This window comes from Electrophorus electricus, chromosome 13, assembly GCF_041902795.1.
Source record: "Electrophorus electricus isolate QZ-2024a chromosome 13, ASM4190279v1, whole genome shotgun sequence".
Lineage (NCBI taxonomy): Eukaryota > Metazoa > Chordata > Actinopteri > Gymnotiformes > Gymnotidae > Electrophorus > Electrophorus electricus.
Genome location: NC_137509.1, coordinates 1,402,501 through 1,421,078, shown reverse-complemented (window position 1 = coordinate 1,421,078; position 18,578 = coordinate 1,402,501). Strand labels below are relative to the sequence as shown.

The 18,578-nt window shown below is 46.5% G+C and overlaps 2 protein-coding genes across 3 annotated transcripts in view; one reads left to right on the top strand and one right to left on the bottom strand.

Moving 5' to 3' along the window:
• Window positions 1-404: 404 nt before the first annotated feature.
• grpel1 (GrpE-like 1, mitochondrial) lies at window positions 405-5,169 on the bottom strand. The gene is made up of 4 exons (XM_081725387.1): window positions 5,021-5,169; window positions 3,626-3,776; window positions 3,398-3,479; window positions 405-1,753 (listed from the first exon to the last, which is right to left on the bottom strand). The coding sequence occupies exons 1-4, from the start codon at window positions 5,143-5,145 to the stop codon at window positions 1,407-1,409; spliced, it is 705 nt and encodes a 234-aa protein (XP_081581513.1). The 5' UTR covers window positions 5,146-5,169; the 3' UTR covers window positions 405-1,406.
• Window positions 5,170-7,162: 1,993 nt separating this feature from the next.
• The window catches only part of sorcs2 (sortilin-related VPS10 domain containing receptor 2), a 230,121-nt gene continuing 218,705 nt past the window's right edge, over window positions 7,163-18,578 (top strand). Inside the window, exon 1 of one of the 2 annotated variants that reach the window (XM_081725448.1) lies at window positions 7,163-7,650. In XM_081725448.1, coding sequence (XP_081581574.1) covers window positions 7,297-7,650 — 354 coding nt within the window. In that variant the 5' untranslated portion in view covers window positions 7,163-7,296. The remainder of the gene's footprint in view (window positions 7,651-18,578) is intronic. The other variant, XM_081725449.1, reaches the window with a different exon arrangement.

Genomic DNA, 18,578 nt, shown 5'->3' with positions numbered 1-18,578 from the left:
TTTTTTTCCATAAACTCAGAGTCCTGACAGCTGAGACGGGACAGGTTTAGCGGTACTGCAGTGTCTGACCATCTCTGCGTCGTGCAGCTTTTGGAGGTGGTTTGGTGAGCATGGCCATAAGAAACTTTAATAATGCAAATTTTGTATTACTTTGACTTAGGCTTAAAAGCTTAGGAACTTTAAATTTGCCAGTTTCATCTTTGGTTAAAGCAGCTCTTAACTATTTACAGGTTAACTGCGTGCTGCCGTATTTAGGGAAGAACCAAAGGTGTTCATGGTGAAATAGCAGACAACCATGGCTGTTAATCCACTACCATGACTACTGAATAAACCACCTAACTGGCCCTCAGCCCCTGCTCCCGTGTGCTCAATACGCTATTAAAAGGAAACACGATACAGCCATGCTGTGTCTTTAGATTTTATTAAGAAAGGTTATGCAACTAATGAAGAAGGTAGACTGCAAGCAATAATGTCAAGTGAGTCAGCCAGGCCCTCGTGGGAGAGTCAGTCCAGACCAGACCAGCATCTGGAAGCTAGATGTTCTGATCCAGGGGCCCCAGTGCACTATCCAGACAGCTACTTCAGGTGTGTTGGGGCTAGAATGCTTCGGGGGGGGGTTACCACCCTGTTACATACTGCATGCATGGTAAGACTGACAGCACCATACTGTGGAAACGCAGAGATAAAACAGCAGACATTGTGCCACAGTGCTCAGAGGAAGTGATGACTCCAGATGGTTTTGACCTTAATGTAAGATTACTGCACTATGCCTTGCTGGGAGCTCTTGGTTCAGACCCATGCAGGTTCATACTGGGCATGGACTGACACTTTCTGACTGACAGCGAGCATTTTGCAGGATTGCATAACCTGATGAGATTTTCAAATACAGGTCCAGTTTTCCACATTTAAATGATTCACAGAGACATCTTTCTCCCCCCCCCCCCAAATTAGTGTGTCTGCCAAAACTGCACTAAAGCTTTAAAACTCAAACACACTAGTCATTTTCTCTGACAGCTGGGGCGTGGAGACCGGAGAGGTGGTGAAACTCCGCCCTGCAGTGGATGAAGCTGTGAATGCACGCTGCCACTGGCTGAGCTTTGCATCTGCACTTTTCCAACCCCAACACACACACACTTCCATTGTGAAGATGTATAGAAGGCTTTTGAACAAAATGCCACATCTAAACGGAAAACGAGAGACCCATGCATCTTCTCATCTGTCTCTGTGCCCAATTGCTCACTGTCAAATTATATTCATTAATTAAGACAAATTCAAGTTAGCTCGGTCCACAGCTGTCTGGACGGTGGGTCATCAGTGAGAAGTCCAGCCTCCAGGGAAGTGTGCCGAGAAGCCGGACCAGCTGGTTCCCAGTCAGAACCGAACCGGACTGAACCGGAGCAGACCGGTTACAGCGCTTTGACCACGCTCACCAAGGCCGGCCGCAGGGTGCGGCCGTGCAGCTTGTAGCCGACTTTGGTAACCATGGCTACGGTGCCGGGTTCCTTGCCCTCAGCAGGGGTGTGAAAGAGGGCTTCGTGCTCATAGGGGTCAAACTTCTGCCCGACGGGGTCGAGCTTCACCAGTCCGTGCTTGGAGAACACCTTCTGGATCTGCACCTCCGTCATCACCAGCCCGTCGTAAAGGTTCTTCAGGTGGGGGTTGTCCGAGCTCACCTGCTCCTCCGGAACACTTTGCGTCGCCTTCTCCAAGACGTCCGCTACCTCCAGCAGGTCTTTACAGAAGCCCTGGATTCCTGAGAGCGGCAAGGGGAGAGATGATGAGGGGCGGGGCTTATTCAGCCACAGAACGCACGCTAACTATCTGCACATGCTCCATAAGAAGCAGAGGAAGGGACGGGGGGTGATTCCTAACTGGGAGCTGTATAACATTCACGTGGTTATTTATAGATTTTTTACAACAGCTGTTGTCTCAAAGCATCTATACAAATGGCCAAGTCCAAGCCCCCAGTGAGCAAGCCAAGGGCAACAGTGGCGAGGAAAAACTCCCCAGTGCACGAGGAACAAACCCTGAGAGAAACCAAAACTCAATGGGGCAACAGACTCTCTGCACTGTCCCAGCTCCTACCAGAGCTGCACACATGCTTGGTATAGCTGTGCACACAGTAGGCACTAGGACCACGTGCTTGGTACAGCTATGCACGCATCCAGCACTAGGACCGTACGCTTGGCACAGTTGTGCACGCATCCGGGACTAGGACTGCACGCTCGGTACAGCTGTGCACAGCTGGCACTAGGACCGCATGTGACTCATCTGTCACTTCATTACAGACTGTTGTTTGTTTGTTACATACAGAATTAGTTTATAACATGGACCTCATCCACTAGTCCTCAGTGAGGAGTTTCTGACCAGAGTCAGATCAGGACCACCAACAGGGTTCCTGCTCATTTCAGAGTGGATTGCTGAAGATTCAAAGAACAGTAGCTACATAAATGTTAATCTGTTGGTAAGATTGTTTAATTTGTTTCCAATCAAATTCACATCCTGCCCCGAAAATTATTATTTGCCAATCAGCTATAAATTAAACAAGTTACGTTATGGTCACGTTTCGGTTAGTCAGGAAGCTGTAACATTAAACCAGCAACATCAAGTAGTCAGGATGTTGTAGCTCTAATGTTATGTGATGTCAGGAGGCTAGCAAGTACACACCAGATTTGACAATGGCTGTGGAAACTGGCCAGGCTAATAAAAAGCAAAAAAAAATAAAAATTTTCAAGAGGACTCCATGTATAGGTCGTGTTTATACACTCTTGCACGCTTACCGTACACGCTTAACTCAGAGTCCTGACAGCTGAGACGGGACAGGTTTAGCGGTACTGCAGTGTCTGACCATCTCTGCGTCATGTGCAGCTTTTGGAGGTGGTTTGGTGAGCATGGCCATAAGAAACTTTAATAATGCAAATTTTGTATTACTTTGACTTAGGCTTAAAAGCTTAGGAACTTTAAATTTGCCAGTTTCATCTTTGGTTAAAGCAGCTCTTAACTATTTACAGGTTAACTGCGTGCTGCCGTATTTAGGGAAGAACCAAAGGTGTTCATGGTGAAATAGCAGACAACCATGGCTGTTAATCCACTACCATGACTACTGAATAAACCGCCTAACTGGCCCTCAGCCCCTGCTCCTGTGTGCTCAATATGCTATTAAAAGGAAACACGATACAGCCATGCTGCCCCGAAAATTATTATTTGCCAATCAGCTATAAATTAAACAATTTGTTGTAGCTCTAATGTTATGTGATGTCAGGAGGCTAGCAAGTACACACCAGATTTGACAATGGCTGTGGAAACTGGCCAGGCTAATAAAAAGCAAAAAAAAAAAAAAAAAAATTTCAAGAGGACTCCATGTATAGGTCGCGTTTATACACTCTTGCACGCTTACCGTACAACTTTGCATCATCTACCATCTTCTGGCTCCTCTGCCTGAGGTTCTCAGTGTCTGCTAGTGCTCGCTTGTATTTATCCTAACGGAGGGAGGAAAAAAAACAACTCAGAACTGTAAATGAAACCCCACAGCCGATCCTCCACGTCACAATACCAACTGATGTTACATAAGTGGTGTTTACATAGTTGTTTACTGATGACGGGGTGTTTGTTCGGACTCTCTTACCGTGATTTCCTTCAGCTGCTCCTCCAGGTGAGTCTTCTCTTCAGCCGAGACTTTCTCTGCAGCGGTCGCCTCGGGCCTCCGCGTGCCGTTCTCCTCCTCTGACCCCGCCCCCTTCTGCTGGGCCGCTGTGCAGAGGAGGCGGGGCGTCGCCCTGGAAACGAAAGGACGTGAGCACGCTCGGTAGCGTAATAGTCCAAGATGCGTTTAACGCCCGGAAGTCAGCGCTATCAGTGAACAGAAAATGAGTCCGTCCTGAAATTATGCAGATTTTAAAACACCGTTTTGTAAAGAAACCCATCATGCAAGTAATTGTTTCATCAAAACCTTTACAAAGTTTCACAAAGAGCCATCTAGTTACACTACAAAACTGCTTTGATACAAAAACCTCCCTACAAATAACTATGCGTCGTCAACTCTTTTCCAGGATGAGTCCTGTTTGCACCCGAGCCGAAACGAGAGGCGTCCCTCTAACTGGGTAGCACTGCTAGCATGCCCAGCACTGCTACTACAAGAGCGCAGTAGTTTTACACATCCCTTAAAAATAGCTAAACGTTTTTCTTTGGAGTCTCATTTTAAAAGCCCAAATCACAACCAATAAAATTTCCAGAACTCATAGATGATCCTAACGCTTCTTTACAGATCTAAAAATGCTTCTCGACAGCTTTTATTTAACTAGCTAGTTAGCATGGGTTAGCCAACACGGTTCTCAGACATCCCGTCAGTGAAGGGACTATGTTTGGTGATCCTTAGCTAACTAATGCGATCACGTTATTTTCGGGAACGTTGAATTCTTTTGAGACAAACCTCACAGCTGGGGAAATGATTAAAGAACACAAACGAGAGCGCTATGCTAAGATAAGATAACTGGCCAACAGGGTCTTTCAGAATCCGGTTTATCTGCCAGGACCACTCACAGCGAGAGAACACCGAATAAAAACCGTGATAAATAATGTGCTAAACAGTTATAAGAACAGTAGTTACCTCAGGAGTAAAGGACGTGCTAAACAGTTATAAGAACCGTAGTTACCTCAGGAGTAAAGGACGTGCTAAACAGTTATAAGAACCGTAGTTACCTCAGGAGTAAAGGACGTGCTAAACCGATATAAGAACCGTAGTTACCTCAGAAGTAAAGGACGTGCTAAACAGTTATAAGAACCGTAGTTACCTCAGGAGTAAAGGACGTGCTAAACAGTTATAAGAACCATAGTTACCTCAGGAGTAAAGGACGTGCTAAACCGATATAAGAACCGTAGTTACCTCAGGAGTAAAGGACGTGCTAAACAGTTATAAGAACCGTAGTTACCTCAGGAGTAAAGGACGTGCTAAACAGTTATAAGAACCATAGTTACCTCAGGAGTAAAGGACGTGCTAAACAGTTATAAGAACCATAGTTACCTCAGGAGTAAAGGACGTGCTAAAACCGAGCAGCGATGTCTCACGGCACGCGCACATAAGCTCGCCATTTTTACCGACGGTGCGCGCGCTGGCGGAAGCGCAACGTTATTTTTTGGTGATCGCATCGTTCCACCAATCGCAGCGCATCATATTGTGACGCGCCTCCGAACCGTCCAATGAGCGCTAAAGTTGAATCCGCGTGTTTCCTGTGGTTTGGGTTGCGACGCACGTGGGCAAGACGAAGGTTTTGTGCGCCGAACTGAAGGTTAAGGTCGCGTGCTCTGACGCAACCGACCGGAACATTACGTCATTTAAGCGCCCTAAAGCTCACTCGCGCAGACGCATTCAGCTTTATGAAAAGTTCAAATAGTACGGACATACATTATCATTTAATTTGAATTTAAATTTTAAAAATGTAAAAAAAAAAAAACAACAACAAAAACCTTTTCTGAGAGGGATTTTAGAAGAGTTACGGTTGGCAATCTCTTTGTCATTTAACCCAACAGAAACTAACTGTTTTAAGGTCAATGAAAGTGGTGAACCTGGCCACACCAGTAACAGAGGGCAGCATACCCCAGAAATCTGAGCTCAGCTGGGTCTGAATACACTGTTTCAGTTTCCCTATATTCCCTAGTTCACCATTTTATTATCAACGCTGCATCATAATGTAGTGAACAACCGCTGTGCACTGCTTAGGGGAAAAGGTCCAACTGCGCAGCGGTTTCCTAGCTCAGATGTGAGTGCTGCATTTAGTAGGATTGGACATGAGTTCTGGATTACCTATGAACAGTTGTGTAAAATGGCTTTATATTGAACTGATATGTGTATACTAGAATATTTCCGCATAATAACCCAAGCAGAGATCTCATTACTGGCTTCACAAAAATAGTGTTTTGCGTGTTGTTAAATCCAAAACATTGCATGTATATTGGAATTGTCGTATGTTTGTTGCCACTAGAGGGTGGTGATGCGCTAGGTGATTGCTCATGTAAATCAGGCGGTTTAGAGTCTCAGGTGTGAAGGATGTGCGAGACAACGTTCAAAGCGTCAGTAACAAAGCTAACGGAGAAGATTGCACATTGCTGCGCGCTGGCCTTCTTTAGCAGCTGGGACCAGATTCCTTGGGTAAATATTTCAACTGCATCCTAAACATATTAGACATCTCTGTTTAAATAGGAGATGCTCTGAGTTGACTGCAATGCACTCACTAATGAAGTAAAAGGCATCCTATATTACACAAACTAATTTGATACTAATTGGAGCACTTGAACAGGTTAGTGCACATTACATGGTGTTGAATTAGCACCTCCACTGTGGTCCATGTGGACACAAGTACTAGCTAGTGTGCTTGCTCTTTCTCTCTGTTCTATGGACAATATCAAAGGGCTCATTAAAGCTTTATGGGGCCTGGTCTTGAATTACAGTAGGAACTCTGAAAGTCCTTATTTAGACAGTTGAATCAAGTTTAAATTTTAGGCTGTGGAACTGAAATGAATGAAAAAGGCAGCTCAGGCTGAAGGAGTGTTTTAAAAGTTCTTCTGAATTTTCTTTAAAAGCAGCTGCCTGAGAGGAAATGGCTCATTATAATCTTTAAATTGTAATTGGTTTTCTGGCCGTGCAGGACGGTTCAGAGGATTTCTGGTAATGGTAGAAATATGGGGTCGGCTGTGTGGAGTCTCTGGGGTACTGGGTCTGATGACTACATGTCGTGTGGGGTGGAGTATCTGCTGTCTGCCAGGATCTTACTGAAGGTGGCATGACTGCAGATATGAGGGGGGAGGGGGGGTGTTGGTGTAGGATTTACTCAGTGACTGTGTGACTATTAGTAATAATGGGCTGTCATGCCTTAATCTTACTAGATCTATAGCTATAACCTATTTGAACCTCTTTTCTTCTATATTCTATTTTATAGCTGTGGACAAGGTATAGCTCGCCGTCGTGTGTGGTACGCAACCATTAAAGCCTGGCGCTGGGGTGGAGGAGGTTAGACCACATGGATTTATTATCAAGCGAAAACCTCTCTTATAAATCTCTTTATAAAACGTCACCCTTCGCGGAGTTGTAGCATCGTTAAATGTTCCGTGTCTGAAAGGCAACACTAACACTTCACGCCGCCTGATGGCACCCGATCTCCGCCTGGAGCATGGACGCCAGCACGCTCTTCTCGCTTGTCTGCGCTCGCTCTTCGTCCCCTCCCTCACTCTGCCTCGCGCTCGGCTCTATCTTTCCACTCGCATTGCTCTCGCGCCGACAGTGTAAGATAGACACGCTTCGCGATGGCGCGCGTCGGAGCTCCTCCCCGGGTTTTTGCGCACCTGTATCCGGCTTTCATCTTCGCGTTGCCGTGGATGTCAGTGCTCGGATCCGTCTGCTGTGACAGCAGCGTTTTGAACCGGAGAAACGGGGGTCGTACTGACAGCTACGCTCGGGATCTCGCTGGAGACGAGGCGCTTCCCGCGATGCTCAGCCGCGGAGGAGAGAACGGGGATCCGGGCGGTCCGGCGGGGCTTTCCCGGCTCCGGAGGGCACTGCCCCGGGAGAAAGTCTCGCTGCTCAGTAGCTCCTTCGTTCTCAAAGGGGATGCCACCCACAACCAGGCGATGGTCCACTGGACCGGCGACAACAGCAGCGTAAGTCGTCTTGTCCCGTCGTGCTGCTGGCGCGTTGTCTGTCCCGAAAGCTGATACCCCGCGCTCGTGCCGAGTGAAGTAAAGTTGTTGGGTCACGCGGCGCCCGCGAGTCGCGGGTGGATGTTGCACGCTGTAGTTCTGCGCTCGCCGACCTGATGGTTACGTTGACGTAATGGGAAGACGTGCGAGAGACCGAGGGACTGTGTAAACACGATGTCAACTGCGGCCGAGCATTCTATTATTAATCAAACAAAGCACACACAGCCGGAGGAGGGCGCTCGCTGGGCTGTCACTTTGTGCGGTGCGCTTCGTCAGCGAACCCTTTTCATGATTGGTCTCGTGATTGGCCTCGCAGGAATGCACCTGTCTTTGTTAACGCACCTGCGTAACTTGCGCGTGGCGGTAGTCCTCTAGCTAAACAGGTTAACGAACAAGACGCTCGTTCGCACGCACCTGTTCCTCCTTGTCCAGAACGGGCTATGTCCATTAAACATTTAAAGCTTGGTGCATGTACACACGCTTACGAATCAGCGGCAAGGCGTTAAGCCGCAGCCTCATTCCAAAAGGACGTGTGCTCCCTGACGCCTGTTCTAAAACAGTTAAGAGAAGTCATAAGAAATAATTCGCAATATTAACCGACAGATGTAAAGTTAGTTAAAGTTTTTACCTTGTATCTTAAGTTAATCAGGGCACGAAAAAACCTCAGAACAAACAGGCATGTGTAGAGCAGGCGCGTGTCTGGTGCGGACATCACTCCTTCACGCATCCGAGAACAAAGAACCGCTTCACGCGCGAGTCTCTCGTTTCTGACCAGGTTGGATGCCGCAGCACGAAGTTCAGACAAACGCCAGTGCTTCTAAAACGTGCTCCCAACTGAGATTCGCCTAGCGTTTACTCCACTCTACTTTGGATAACAAATTACCAAAAAATACATTTCATACGTATTTTAGTTTTTCTAAATTGCCTTGGCGTTTGTGACAGGACCATAATTCACTCGTTTATGTTCGGGCCCTGAATTTACGGTGAGATTAGACATGCGCACAAGCCAGGCGCTCCCCGTGCGTAGCGGTGTCTCTCTCTCTCTCTCTCTCTCTCTCTCTCTCTTCCCCCCCCAACTGAACAGAACTGATTGTAATAACACCCTTGGAGAGCCGGAGACGAAAAGGAAAGTCTGTACGTGCGAGCGGTATCTGGAAATGCTGTGTGTTTTGAGGCTGTTGTGGGAATGCGTGGTCTGAGGGAACAGGGAGAGTGACGGAGATATTCAGCACGAAGTCAGAGAAGGTAGCTACTGATTTACAGATCACTGACACAAGCCCATGGCCTTTTGGCTACCTTATTAAAGGTGATTAGGGATTGTGTTTATTTACTAATGTCCTACAATAATTTCATTGAAATGCTGACCCTCCTTCCCCGCCCCCACGGTGTATTTCCGATTTAGTTGTGCAGGTTCTAGCGTTTACCCCTAACTTGTTTGTTAGATGTTAGATTTGCAGACTTGATTATACAAGGTCCTGTTTTATTTAGTTTTTTTTTTCCACCAGCTCTTACTACTTTTACTACTACCATTTTAACCTCTTCCAAGAACACCTCCAAATTTTGGCACGAGGTCTTTATGGCTGCTGTCTCTGCAGTCTGCAGTGGTGTGTCCTGAGTGCTGTTTAGAGAGCAGTGGTTATCAACACCATATATGCCCTGCATCATCTTGTCAGATGCTCCACCCCTGCTGCAGAGCTCCTCTGTGGAGGAACTACACCCACTCCTGCTCCTGCCCCTGGAGCAGGGCTCCTTCACAGTCAGGCCACAGAGCTGGACCCCTGGACATGGCGTCCCACGACAACCATGGTTTTTGTGACCTCTGGAGGTGTGAAAACACTGCGACCACTCCGTGAAATGCAGGCTCGTGAATCATGCCTGAACTGGTCTGCTTCCTTGCACACTCAGTTGGTGGGAGACATCAGATCCTGACCACGCTGGGTTTTTGAAGATTACTCTGGCTTTTCTTTCCTAGTTGGCTTTCAGTAAGAGCTCAGACCTCCTGCCTGTGACCTCCAACGCAGTTGAGCCTGGAGGCGAGTGGATTAAGGATGGTGGAGGAGGAGGAGGAATCTTCTCCGTAGTGCTGCAGGGCTCCTCAGTAATTCTAGAACCTCTTGTTGTCAGTTCCGGAAGACCGTGGTTCTGGGAACAAGGACCAGGCTCCCAACATGATCTCAACGTGTGGACAGCAGCTTCCCAAACAGCTGAAAGGAGCCTCTGTCTCTCTCTCTCTGCCCCCCTCCATATATCTCTCTCTCTCTCTCTCTCTCTCTCTACCAATAGTCATAGCATAGAAAAGTATTTAAAGGTCCTTGTTGGCGAACATATTCAGTAGCGTAAAAGAGCGAAACACAAGCTGGTTGTCTGCATCTTTGCTCCCCATGGACCCCCCCCCCCGGTGATCCAAGCTCTTCTGCCCCAGGGAGGGGGTCCTGTTCTCTGAGCGGGGAAAACATCCCACTTGCCTCTGATTGACGTGCTCCATACCCCATACTCCTCTGTAGAGGGCGGGGCAACATGTACCCTTATAAATAAAGAATCTCTCTCTCTCGTGCACACCCCCCGTACACTCTCTCTCTGCTGGAGTGGTAGCAGTGTAGGAACAACCCTGTGTTTGCTGCATGACTAGTTGGAAACTGACTGGCAGGGGGATGGAGTGGAGAGGCTGAAATATGGTGATAGAAGTGCAAGACGATGAAGGCAATGAATCTCAGAGCTGCTGCGTGTGCGTGCATGTCTGTGTGTGCTTTGTTGATGATAAATTCAGGAAACATGGTCCATGAACACTGGAACAGCACACCTTCCCTCTACGACGCCCTACAGCCGGTCCCCAGCGAGCACACACCACACGTAAGTGTAAACTCACTGAGCCCCCCCCCCCGTATTCTGCACATGCACACTGCTGAGCGTCTGTGTGCTTAAACCCCTCCGTGCAGCTGTGTGTGTATTTAGCGTGTCTTTGTGCACGCCTGTGTTTCTGTCTCGAGTGACCGTGTGAAATGCTGTAACCGGACAAGCCTTCAGAATTGCCTCTTAGAAAGTGCTGCACTGCTGTAGGTGTTGGTGTGGGTGTTATTTCTGCAAGCTGGGTTCCGCCAAGGTGACGTCACGTGGAAGACATCCGAGCTCCACGTCATCCTGTCTCCGTGACGATCACATCTCCGTGACGATCACAGCATCTGCCCTTTACTGCACCACACAGTTCTTCAGCACATGTGAACATCCCTTCACATTTGTTTCTTCTCTCGTCTGAGTTCATCATCCCACACTCGCTGTTTTTGTTAGTTGTTTTTTTATATATATATATATATGTGTGTGTCTGTGTGAGGGGAGTTTAATTGTATTTTTTGTTTTGGAATTGCGTCAGTGTGGGCCCCTCCAGGTTGGTCTAGTGAAGGCGGTTCTAGATCTCTGCTGCTCAGGTTGGGTCTACACCACACACTTAGCTAGACACCTTTGGACAATAATGTCCGCCAGTCCCCTGCTTCTTTCATATCTGAGGCTGAACTGAACTGGTGTTTTAATAGACATAGATGTTACTGAGGCCTGGGGGAAATCTGCAGAAAGAGGATTTAGCCAAGAGTCCCACTCACATTGAGGGGCCTGCCAGTGACGCTCCAGTGTGCCAGGGTGATGGGTGGCACAGGTGGCTCAACAACCTGCTCCATTTAAAGGAAGGAGTCTGTTTTAAGGGATGTTCCTCTGGTAGTACCAGTGTGGGTGAGGTGGGTGCTCCTGGCCATGCCAGTATTGGGATTACTGTCTCTGGGATTGGCTGTTTGGTGTGTGAACTGCTTGTCTGGGATTGGCTGGTGGAAGCGGGGGTGTGTTTGGTGTGTGAACTGCTTGTCTGCAAGTACAGGGTAACGCTGACTGCCAAGTGTACTGCAAGCCTGCCAGGACCAGCTCTCTCTGTTACCTGAACACCTACTGCTTCTGCTCTGGGCAGGTGTGTGTGTGTGTGTGTGTGTGTGAGAGAGAGATATGCACATAGATGAGAGGTCGTATAAGAGCTTGGGGTGGAAATTGTTTGTGATTCTTTAGAATTTTGATCACCTACACACCAGACCTCCTCTTAATCTTTAAAACGCCTTTACCCACATTGCTTAAAAAATACCCTTACAAAACAAACCCTAAATTAATCCCTAATCTTAGTCCTTATTAAACTTTCCTTACCTTAACCCTCCCCACCCAGTTTTACTTGTGTTTAGTCTGACCATGGGTGATGAAAGCAGAGTGAATTCCAAACTAGAAGTTAATTAATTAATTATTCATTAATGTGTGCCTTCAGAGGCTAATGTCCAGTTTGTACACTGCGCATACTGTTATATGACATGAATAAATATTACCGGCCTTTTCCTGAAGACAAAACAGTTGAATAATCACCACCATCTAAACCACCAGTTCGTAACCAGTCCCTTGTTCAGAACCGTGATGGAACTCCCACTCCTCAACCGCTTCCTCTCAGCTGTGTCAGAGCCCCTCCCTCCCAACTTTACCTTACCTGTCGTTAAACTAATTCCCCAATGCCAGCCTTAACAATCATCGGAATCACAAGGAACGCTTCAGTACTCCTTAGTAAGTCTGAAGCCCTACATGGGGGCAGAATTAGCCGGGAACACCGATGCAGCGTAGCCGTCGGCCAGAGAGCCCTGGGGGAGCAGGTGGGGGCGGGTCACGCCCGTGCGTGCGACTGTATTGCTGAAGCGCCAGACAGAAAAATGTTCAGACATTACAAATGAGATGAGCTCAACCACTGTGTCTTCTGATGTGGAGAATCGCCTTATTAAAATGTGCAGGGTGTGGGCTGTGTCTGATCTCTGGAGGACGTGCAAAGTAGACAAAGGCTCGCTTGCCAACGGAGGGGGAGAGACAGACTGGGGGTGGGAGTGTAGAGGGATAGATGAAGGGTTTTTAAATAGTGTTTTTATATATATATATTAAAAAAAAACTATTATTTGTGTGGATACAGATCTTGGGGCTATAATGAATAAAAAGCTATGAAATTTGGGACAGAACACCAACTGAATGATTGATTTAATCTGGAGTCATGCAGACATCCTCTGTGTACATTACTAGTCTTGCCAGATTTCCACTTTTATTAAAGGTTATGAATAAAATAATAGCGTGACACTTAAGTGTACAAACTAAAAACTTTGAAACAACAGGTGAAAAACATCTATTTGTCAAAAGCATTTCACGGCAAGTTATACCATGTATGGGACAAATCAAACTTTGAAACTTGAAACGGGTGCAAAAACCATCACTCTTCCCTCAAATACAGCACTACCAATGATAACCAGCACAAAACCGCACTTCCTGATAACGGTCCTGACCTATCAGTCCACAGCCAATCCAACAAAATCAGAAATCTCATTAGTTTAAAAGGTGTAGGCCAAAAGGACAACTGGTGTGTACTTTTTCCTAGGGAATAATAGTCCAAATTTACAGGCGGAGGTGCAGGAAAACAAGGTCCCTCAGTGACGTCTCTGTGAGCTGATGTCATAGACAGGTTTTTGTAGAGGTCTCCATTTCAATCATATTATGATTCATCATATTAAGGTTCATTTTGTTTATAGAATAACGGCTCTTCCAGGGTTTGCTTCTAACTGTTTGTATCCGTACAGGAATGTGGGCCTTGGTAGATATCCCACCTCTCTCCTAATTGTATCTGTACAGGAATGCAGGTCTTGTTGGATATTAGTAGAGATGAGTAGATCTCCCTCCTCTGCACTCTCAAACATCCCTGCCATGCCCAAGTTTGTTCAATAGGCTACACTGAGCTAAGGTGTGTTTTAAATGACAAAACACTGAATGATGCAGACTTGGAAGTGTGTGTTGTTAAAATTCAAAATGCACAATTACCATCCATAACACTCCCAAGTGTCTCAATGTATTCTTGTCATAAATGGATGTTTAATTGTCACCTCGAACAGAGCTAGATTCCTCACCAGCACCACTGTGTCGATCAACAGTTCAGTCAGCTGGCCACAGCCGAAAGGAAAACGAGAGCACTACCATTTTAAATTGGACCCGTCAATGTGAATGGAAAATTAAACAAGCCACACTAGTGCTCGAGCATCTGTATAAATGACCCGAGTATCTAATGAAAAGACCACAAACGCAGACACGCGTGAACATAGCGAGTTCAAAGTGGACCAGGCAGGAGAAAAATAACGAGGAGCCCGAACCTGTCAGGAAAAGCCTGACAACAGGGGCGCTGTTCTCTCATGTGCGATACACAAACGCATCCGTCTGTCAAAAACTGCCCACGTTCCCTCAACTGCTGGAAAGTGACAAAATGAGACTCTTGCAGGGAGAAAACGCAGGAAGCACAGACTTCACGTGACCGTTTACGTACGACAGCCGTGAGATGAGAGGAACCGACTCCTCTTCCCTCTTGCAGTACTACTGTGCCACCTTCACACCCATTTAACTGCTGCTTCTCTACCTAGTAGTTTATTTTAAGCTCCAGTTCTTAGTCATTTTTATGAATTTTCTTTGTTCTGGATTTCTTTTATGTTTTTTCGTACAGCTGAATGACATCACACCTACCTTTTTCTATTTTTAGTTTAACAAATATGCCGTTTTTTCAATTCTGACTGGAAACAACTTCTACAGTGTTGGCAACAGATTTTGCAGAGAGCGCGAGCGCAGTCAAAAAGTGAAACTGTACTTTTACCAAACCACAGAATATACTGACCCCTGCATACACTCATTTCAAATCACATTCACCAACAATTATAAAAGTGCAAATATTTTCTTGGTATATACACCTAAAAAAATTGGATACAGTTAGCACAACCGACAGTTTCTCCAGTTACAAGCAGGTATGTATAAGTGTACTCCCTTCAAGAAAACCAGTCCCAAGTACTGTGGAGGGCATTCATATAAATGCATTAAAGTGTGTGTGTATTTGTATTCTAATGCTTACATTCATTTATTTAATCTTTATTTATTAATTTATCTGTTGTCTATTCTATCATGACCTGATTCAAATTAAATTGTACAGCTTTGGCATCACAGATCTTACCTGTCATGCCCGTCATTTACCCCCTGTGCCAATTTCAGTGTGAGAGAGGATGTGTTATGGTAACCAGATTAAAGGGCAAGAATAACAACTTAAAATTCACATTGTACAACCTTTTGTAAAAGTCATTTGTCAAGGAGCTTCACGAATAATGTATTCAACAGGGTTTTGGGTAAAAAGATGCCATTTCAGGGAAAAAACAAACACGTTCTTATGGTCAACTCTACCTGCATGACAAGGACTGCAGTGTTGGTTTCGCAGACACTCGCGCAGACACTCGCACTGGTCTCCCAGACCCTCGCAGACACTCGCGCTGGCCCTGCACACACTCACGCAGACCCTCGCAGACACTCGCGCTGGCCCTGCACACACTCACGCAGACCCTCGCAGACACTCGCGCTGGCCCTGCAGACACTCACGCAGACCCTCGCAGACCCTCGCAGACACTCGCGCTGGCCCTGCACACACTCACGCAGACCCTCGCAGACACTCGCGCTGGCCCTGCACACACTCACGCAGACCCTCGCAGACACTCGCGCTGGCCCTGCACACACTCACGCAGACCCTCGCAGACACTCGCGCTGGCCCTGCAGACACAAGTGACCAACACCTGGTAACTGCTAGCTGGTCCATACCAGCCCTCAGATGACATCAAGGCTACTAAAGAACAGTGGAAAAGATGCCTTCACCCAAGACTTTGAACTCTGAAAACATATTTTTAGCTTTATTAAAATACAGAAAACCCCAATTTAAACTCAAACTATATAGGAAAACCTACCACAGTAAAAATATCCAGTGCACTCTACACTTCCCCACTGCAATACAAGAACCAAAGAAAGGTCAGATCCTGAAGGTCAGAGCCTGTGGTATTGACAGCATCAGCTGTGAAATGCTGAAACACTGGGCCCAAGTTCAGCTGTCTGTCTTCATACATTGTTTACAGCAGTTTATGAAAAAGGAAAACTGTAGGAAAACAAACTTTTCACAAGGGCAGAGTCCATTTTGACCGCCTCTCCGCCTTTCTGAAAACACTCGTCAACAACGCGACCACAGTCTAGACCTGCACCAGAAACAAATCAATGTCCGTTATAAGCGGGTGATTTAATCTCGCTGTCTTGTACAGCGCAAGGCCTTCAACAAAACAAAGGCGGAAGACGACTGGACCAGGACTTAAAGGGAAATAAAGCCAATGATTTCCAAGAACATAACTTTTTCCATAAAAAGCCAGATAACACATTACAGCACACAGTGGAAGATGACCATCGATCAAGAATATTAATCTCGTAACTTCCACAAGGCTAGCAGTGGCCAGAGAGGTGCTCAGCATGAGATTCTAACACTACTACAGCATTAAAAGATCATTCCACAGATATTTAGCACAGCAACCACAGTCTTGGGGGGGGGGGGGATCTTCAGAGAGTTCTGGAGGGGGTCCCTCTCACCAGACCAAAACATCCGATGATTGACATGAAACATCAATAATTGGAGAGAGCAATGACCAGGACAGTTGCAGAAAAGTAACCCTGCTCTTAAGAAGTGCCTGCTTATCTCCCGCTATACACAACTCTACAGAAAGACACATGGCCACGTATGAACCGACATACGGACTTGGTACTCATAATCTGGAAGTTGAAAGATGACGACACACAAACCCCCTGGAAACCCTGCGTCACCACACACACTGCAGCACGAAAACAATTGTTTACGCATGTGTTTAGGAGAAATTGCAAAGGATATCAGCAAAATCTGTATTTAATTACCATTAACCCTAACCCTTAGAGAAGAGAATGAAATGGCATCCCAGAATATTACACATATCAGTGACTGTTCTGTTTGTGTTTGTTATTTTTCTTTATATTTTACATTTTCCCTTTTTATCAATCACCCTACCCATTTATCGTTACATAAGCATACTGCTCATTGATTGGTTAAGAGTTGTTATCACAGGCCAATAAAGTTACCAGGCTTTGAATTTGAACTTGAAAGCCAGAGAGGAGGAGAGCAAGAGAGGAAGACAGAGAGAGAGAGAAACTAAGACAGAGGCAGGGACTCACAGATGGAGGTGGACAGAGACAGACAGGACAGATATGAAAAAGGATGTGGGGGCGAGAGAGTGACATGGACATGCAGACAGGCTGATACAGACAAACAGAGAGTGAGATGGCAGACAGAGGGTGATACAGACAGAGTGAGATGGCAGACAGAGGGTGATACAGACAAACAGAGTGAGATGGCAGACAGAGGGTGATACAAACAGAGTGAGATGGCAGACAGAGGGTGATACAAACAGTTAGATGGCAGACAGAGGGTGATACAGACAAACAGAGTGAGATGGCAGACAGAGGGTGATACAGACAAACAGAGTGAAATGGCAGACAGAGGGTGATACAGACAAACAGAGTGAAATGGCAGACAGAGGGTGATACAAACAGAGAGTGAGATGGACATACAGACAGGGTGATACAGACAAACAGAGAGTGAGATGGAAATGCAGACAGAGGGTGATGCAGACAAACAGAGAGAGTGAGATGGCAGACAGAGGGTGATGGGAGTTAGGCTCCCAGTGACGTGCACCAGCAGGGTGTGAGCACACCAGAATCTTTGATCACCAGAACATCTGTCGGGTTACTTGCTAACGGCAGAGAGAGGCCGAATCGCGCCGGATGAAAGCATTTGCTTTCTTTCATCAAAAAACTACGTAACACCTCCAGTGACCTGACACAAATAATGTGTCAGGAACTCTGTGCTTTTACACTAGAAAGAGGAACCTGACACTGGGACCAGACCATCACCCTCTGCCTATTCTGGCATGTTTATGCATACCTTTTTTTAAAAGACAAATTTATTTTGCTTTATTTTTTTCTTTCACAATTCTCTCACGTTGTGCTTCTTTCTGAGCTCTGTTGGTTGGGCGGGAGGGAAACTAAAGAACAGACACTCACTACATTTACTGAATAATGGGCTTTTCTGACAAGCCTGCCAGTAAAATCCAGAATCATTAGTGGGACAATGAACAGTGAATGTGGCGTGGCAGTGAGTCATAGCTGTTATACAGCATGTATAGACAACAGATTATACTGCAGGATTAAGATGAAGATTTGATGCTGTAGCCCAACTTCCATAATTCACCCTCCACCCACCCACAAACACACCTGATACAGTTAATCAGTTAATTATCGGTTTGAGCAGGTGTCTCAGAGATGGGAAATCAGTGAGCTGTGCTGGACTCCAGACTGCAAGGCCCTGAGCTGGACTCCTGAGCTGTAGGTTCAGAGTCAGCCTCCCTGCTGTGGCAATATCTTTGCTCCTAGTCTGACACTTCGCAGTCGTATCGTGTATCTTATGTCCAGGTGTCTGTGAGCTACAGCAGCTGTGATGGGGCAGGAGACTTACAGAGGGAAATACTGCTGTAGGACAGGACTGTCCTGAACTGATGAGTAGTATACATTTGAGATCAGAACATCCCAAATCAGCACTGTTTCTTTGATAGGTTTGATGAAATAAGGTTCAGATTATAGACACAGTGCAGTTAGTACTTCCTCAGTACAGGAGCACTCCTCTTCATCACTGAGCTGCGTGGACCCAGTGTGTCTCCTCTTCATCACTGAGCTGCGTGGACCCAGTGTGTCTCCTCTTCCTCACTGAGCTGTGTGGACCCAGTGTGTCTCCTCTTCCTCACTGAGCTGCGTGAACCCAGTGTGTTTCCTCTTCCTCACTGAGCTGTGTGAACCCAGTGTGTCTCCTCTTCCTCACTGAGCTGTGTGGACCCCGTGTGTCTCCTCTTCCTCACTGAGCTGTGTGGACCCAGTGTGTCTCCTCTTCCTCACTGAGCTGTGTGGACCCCGTGTGTCTCCTCTTT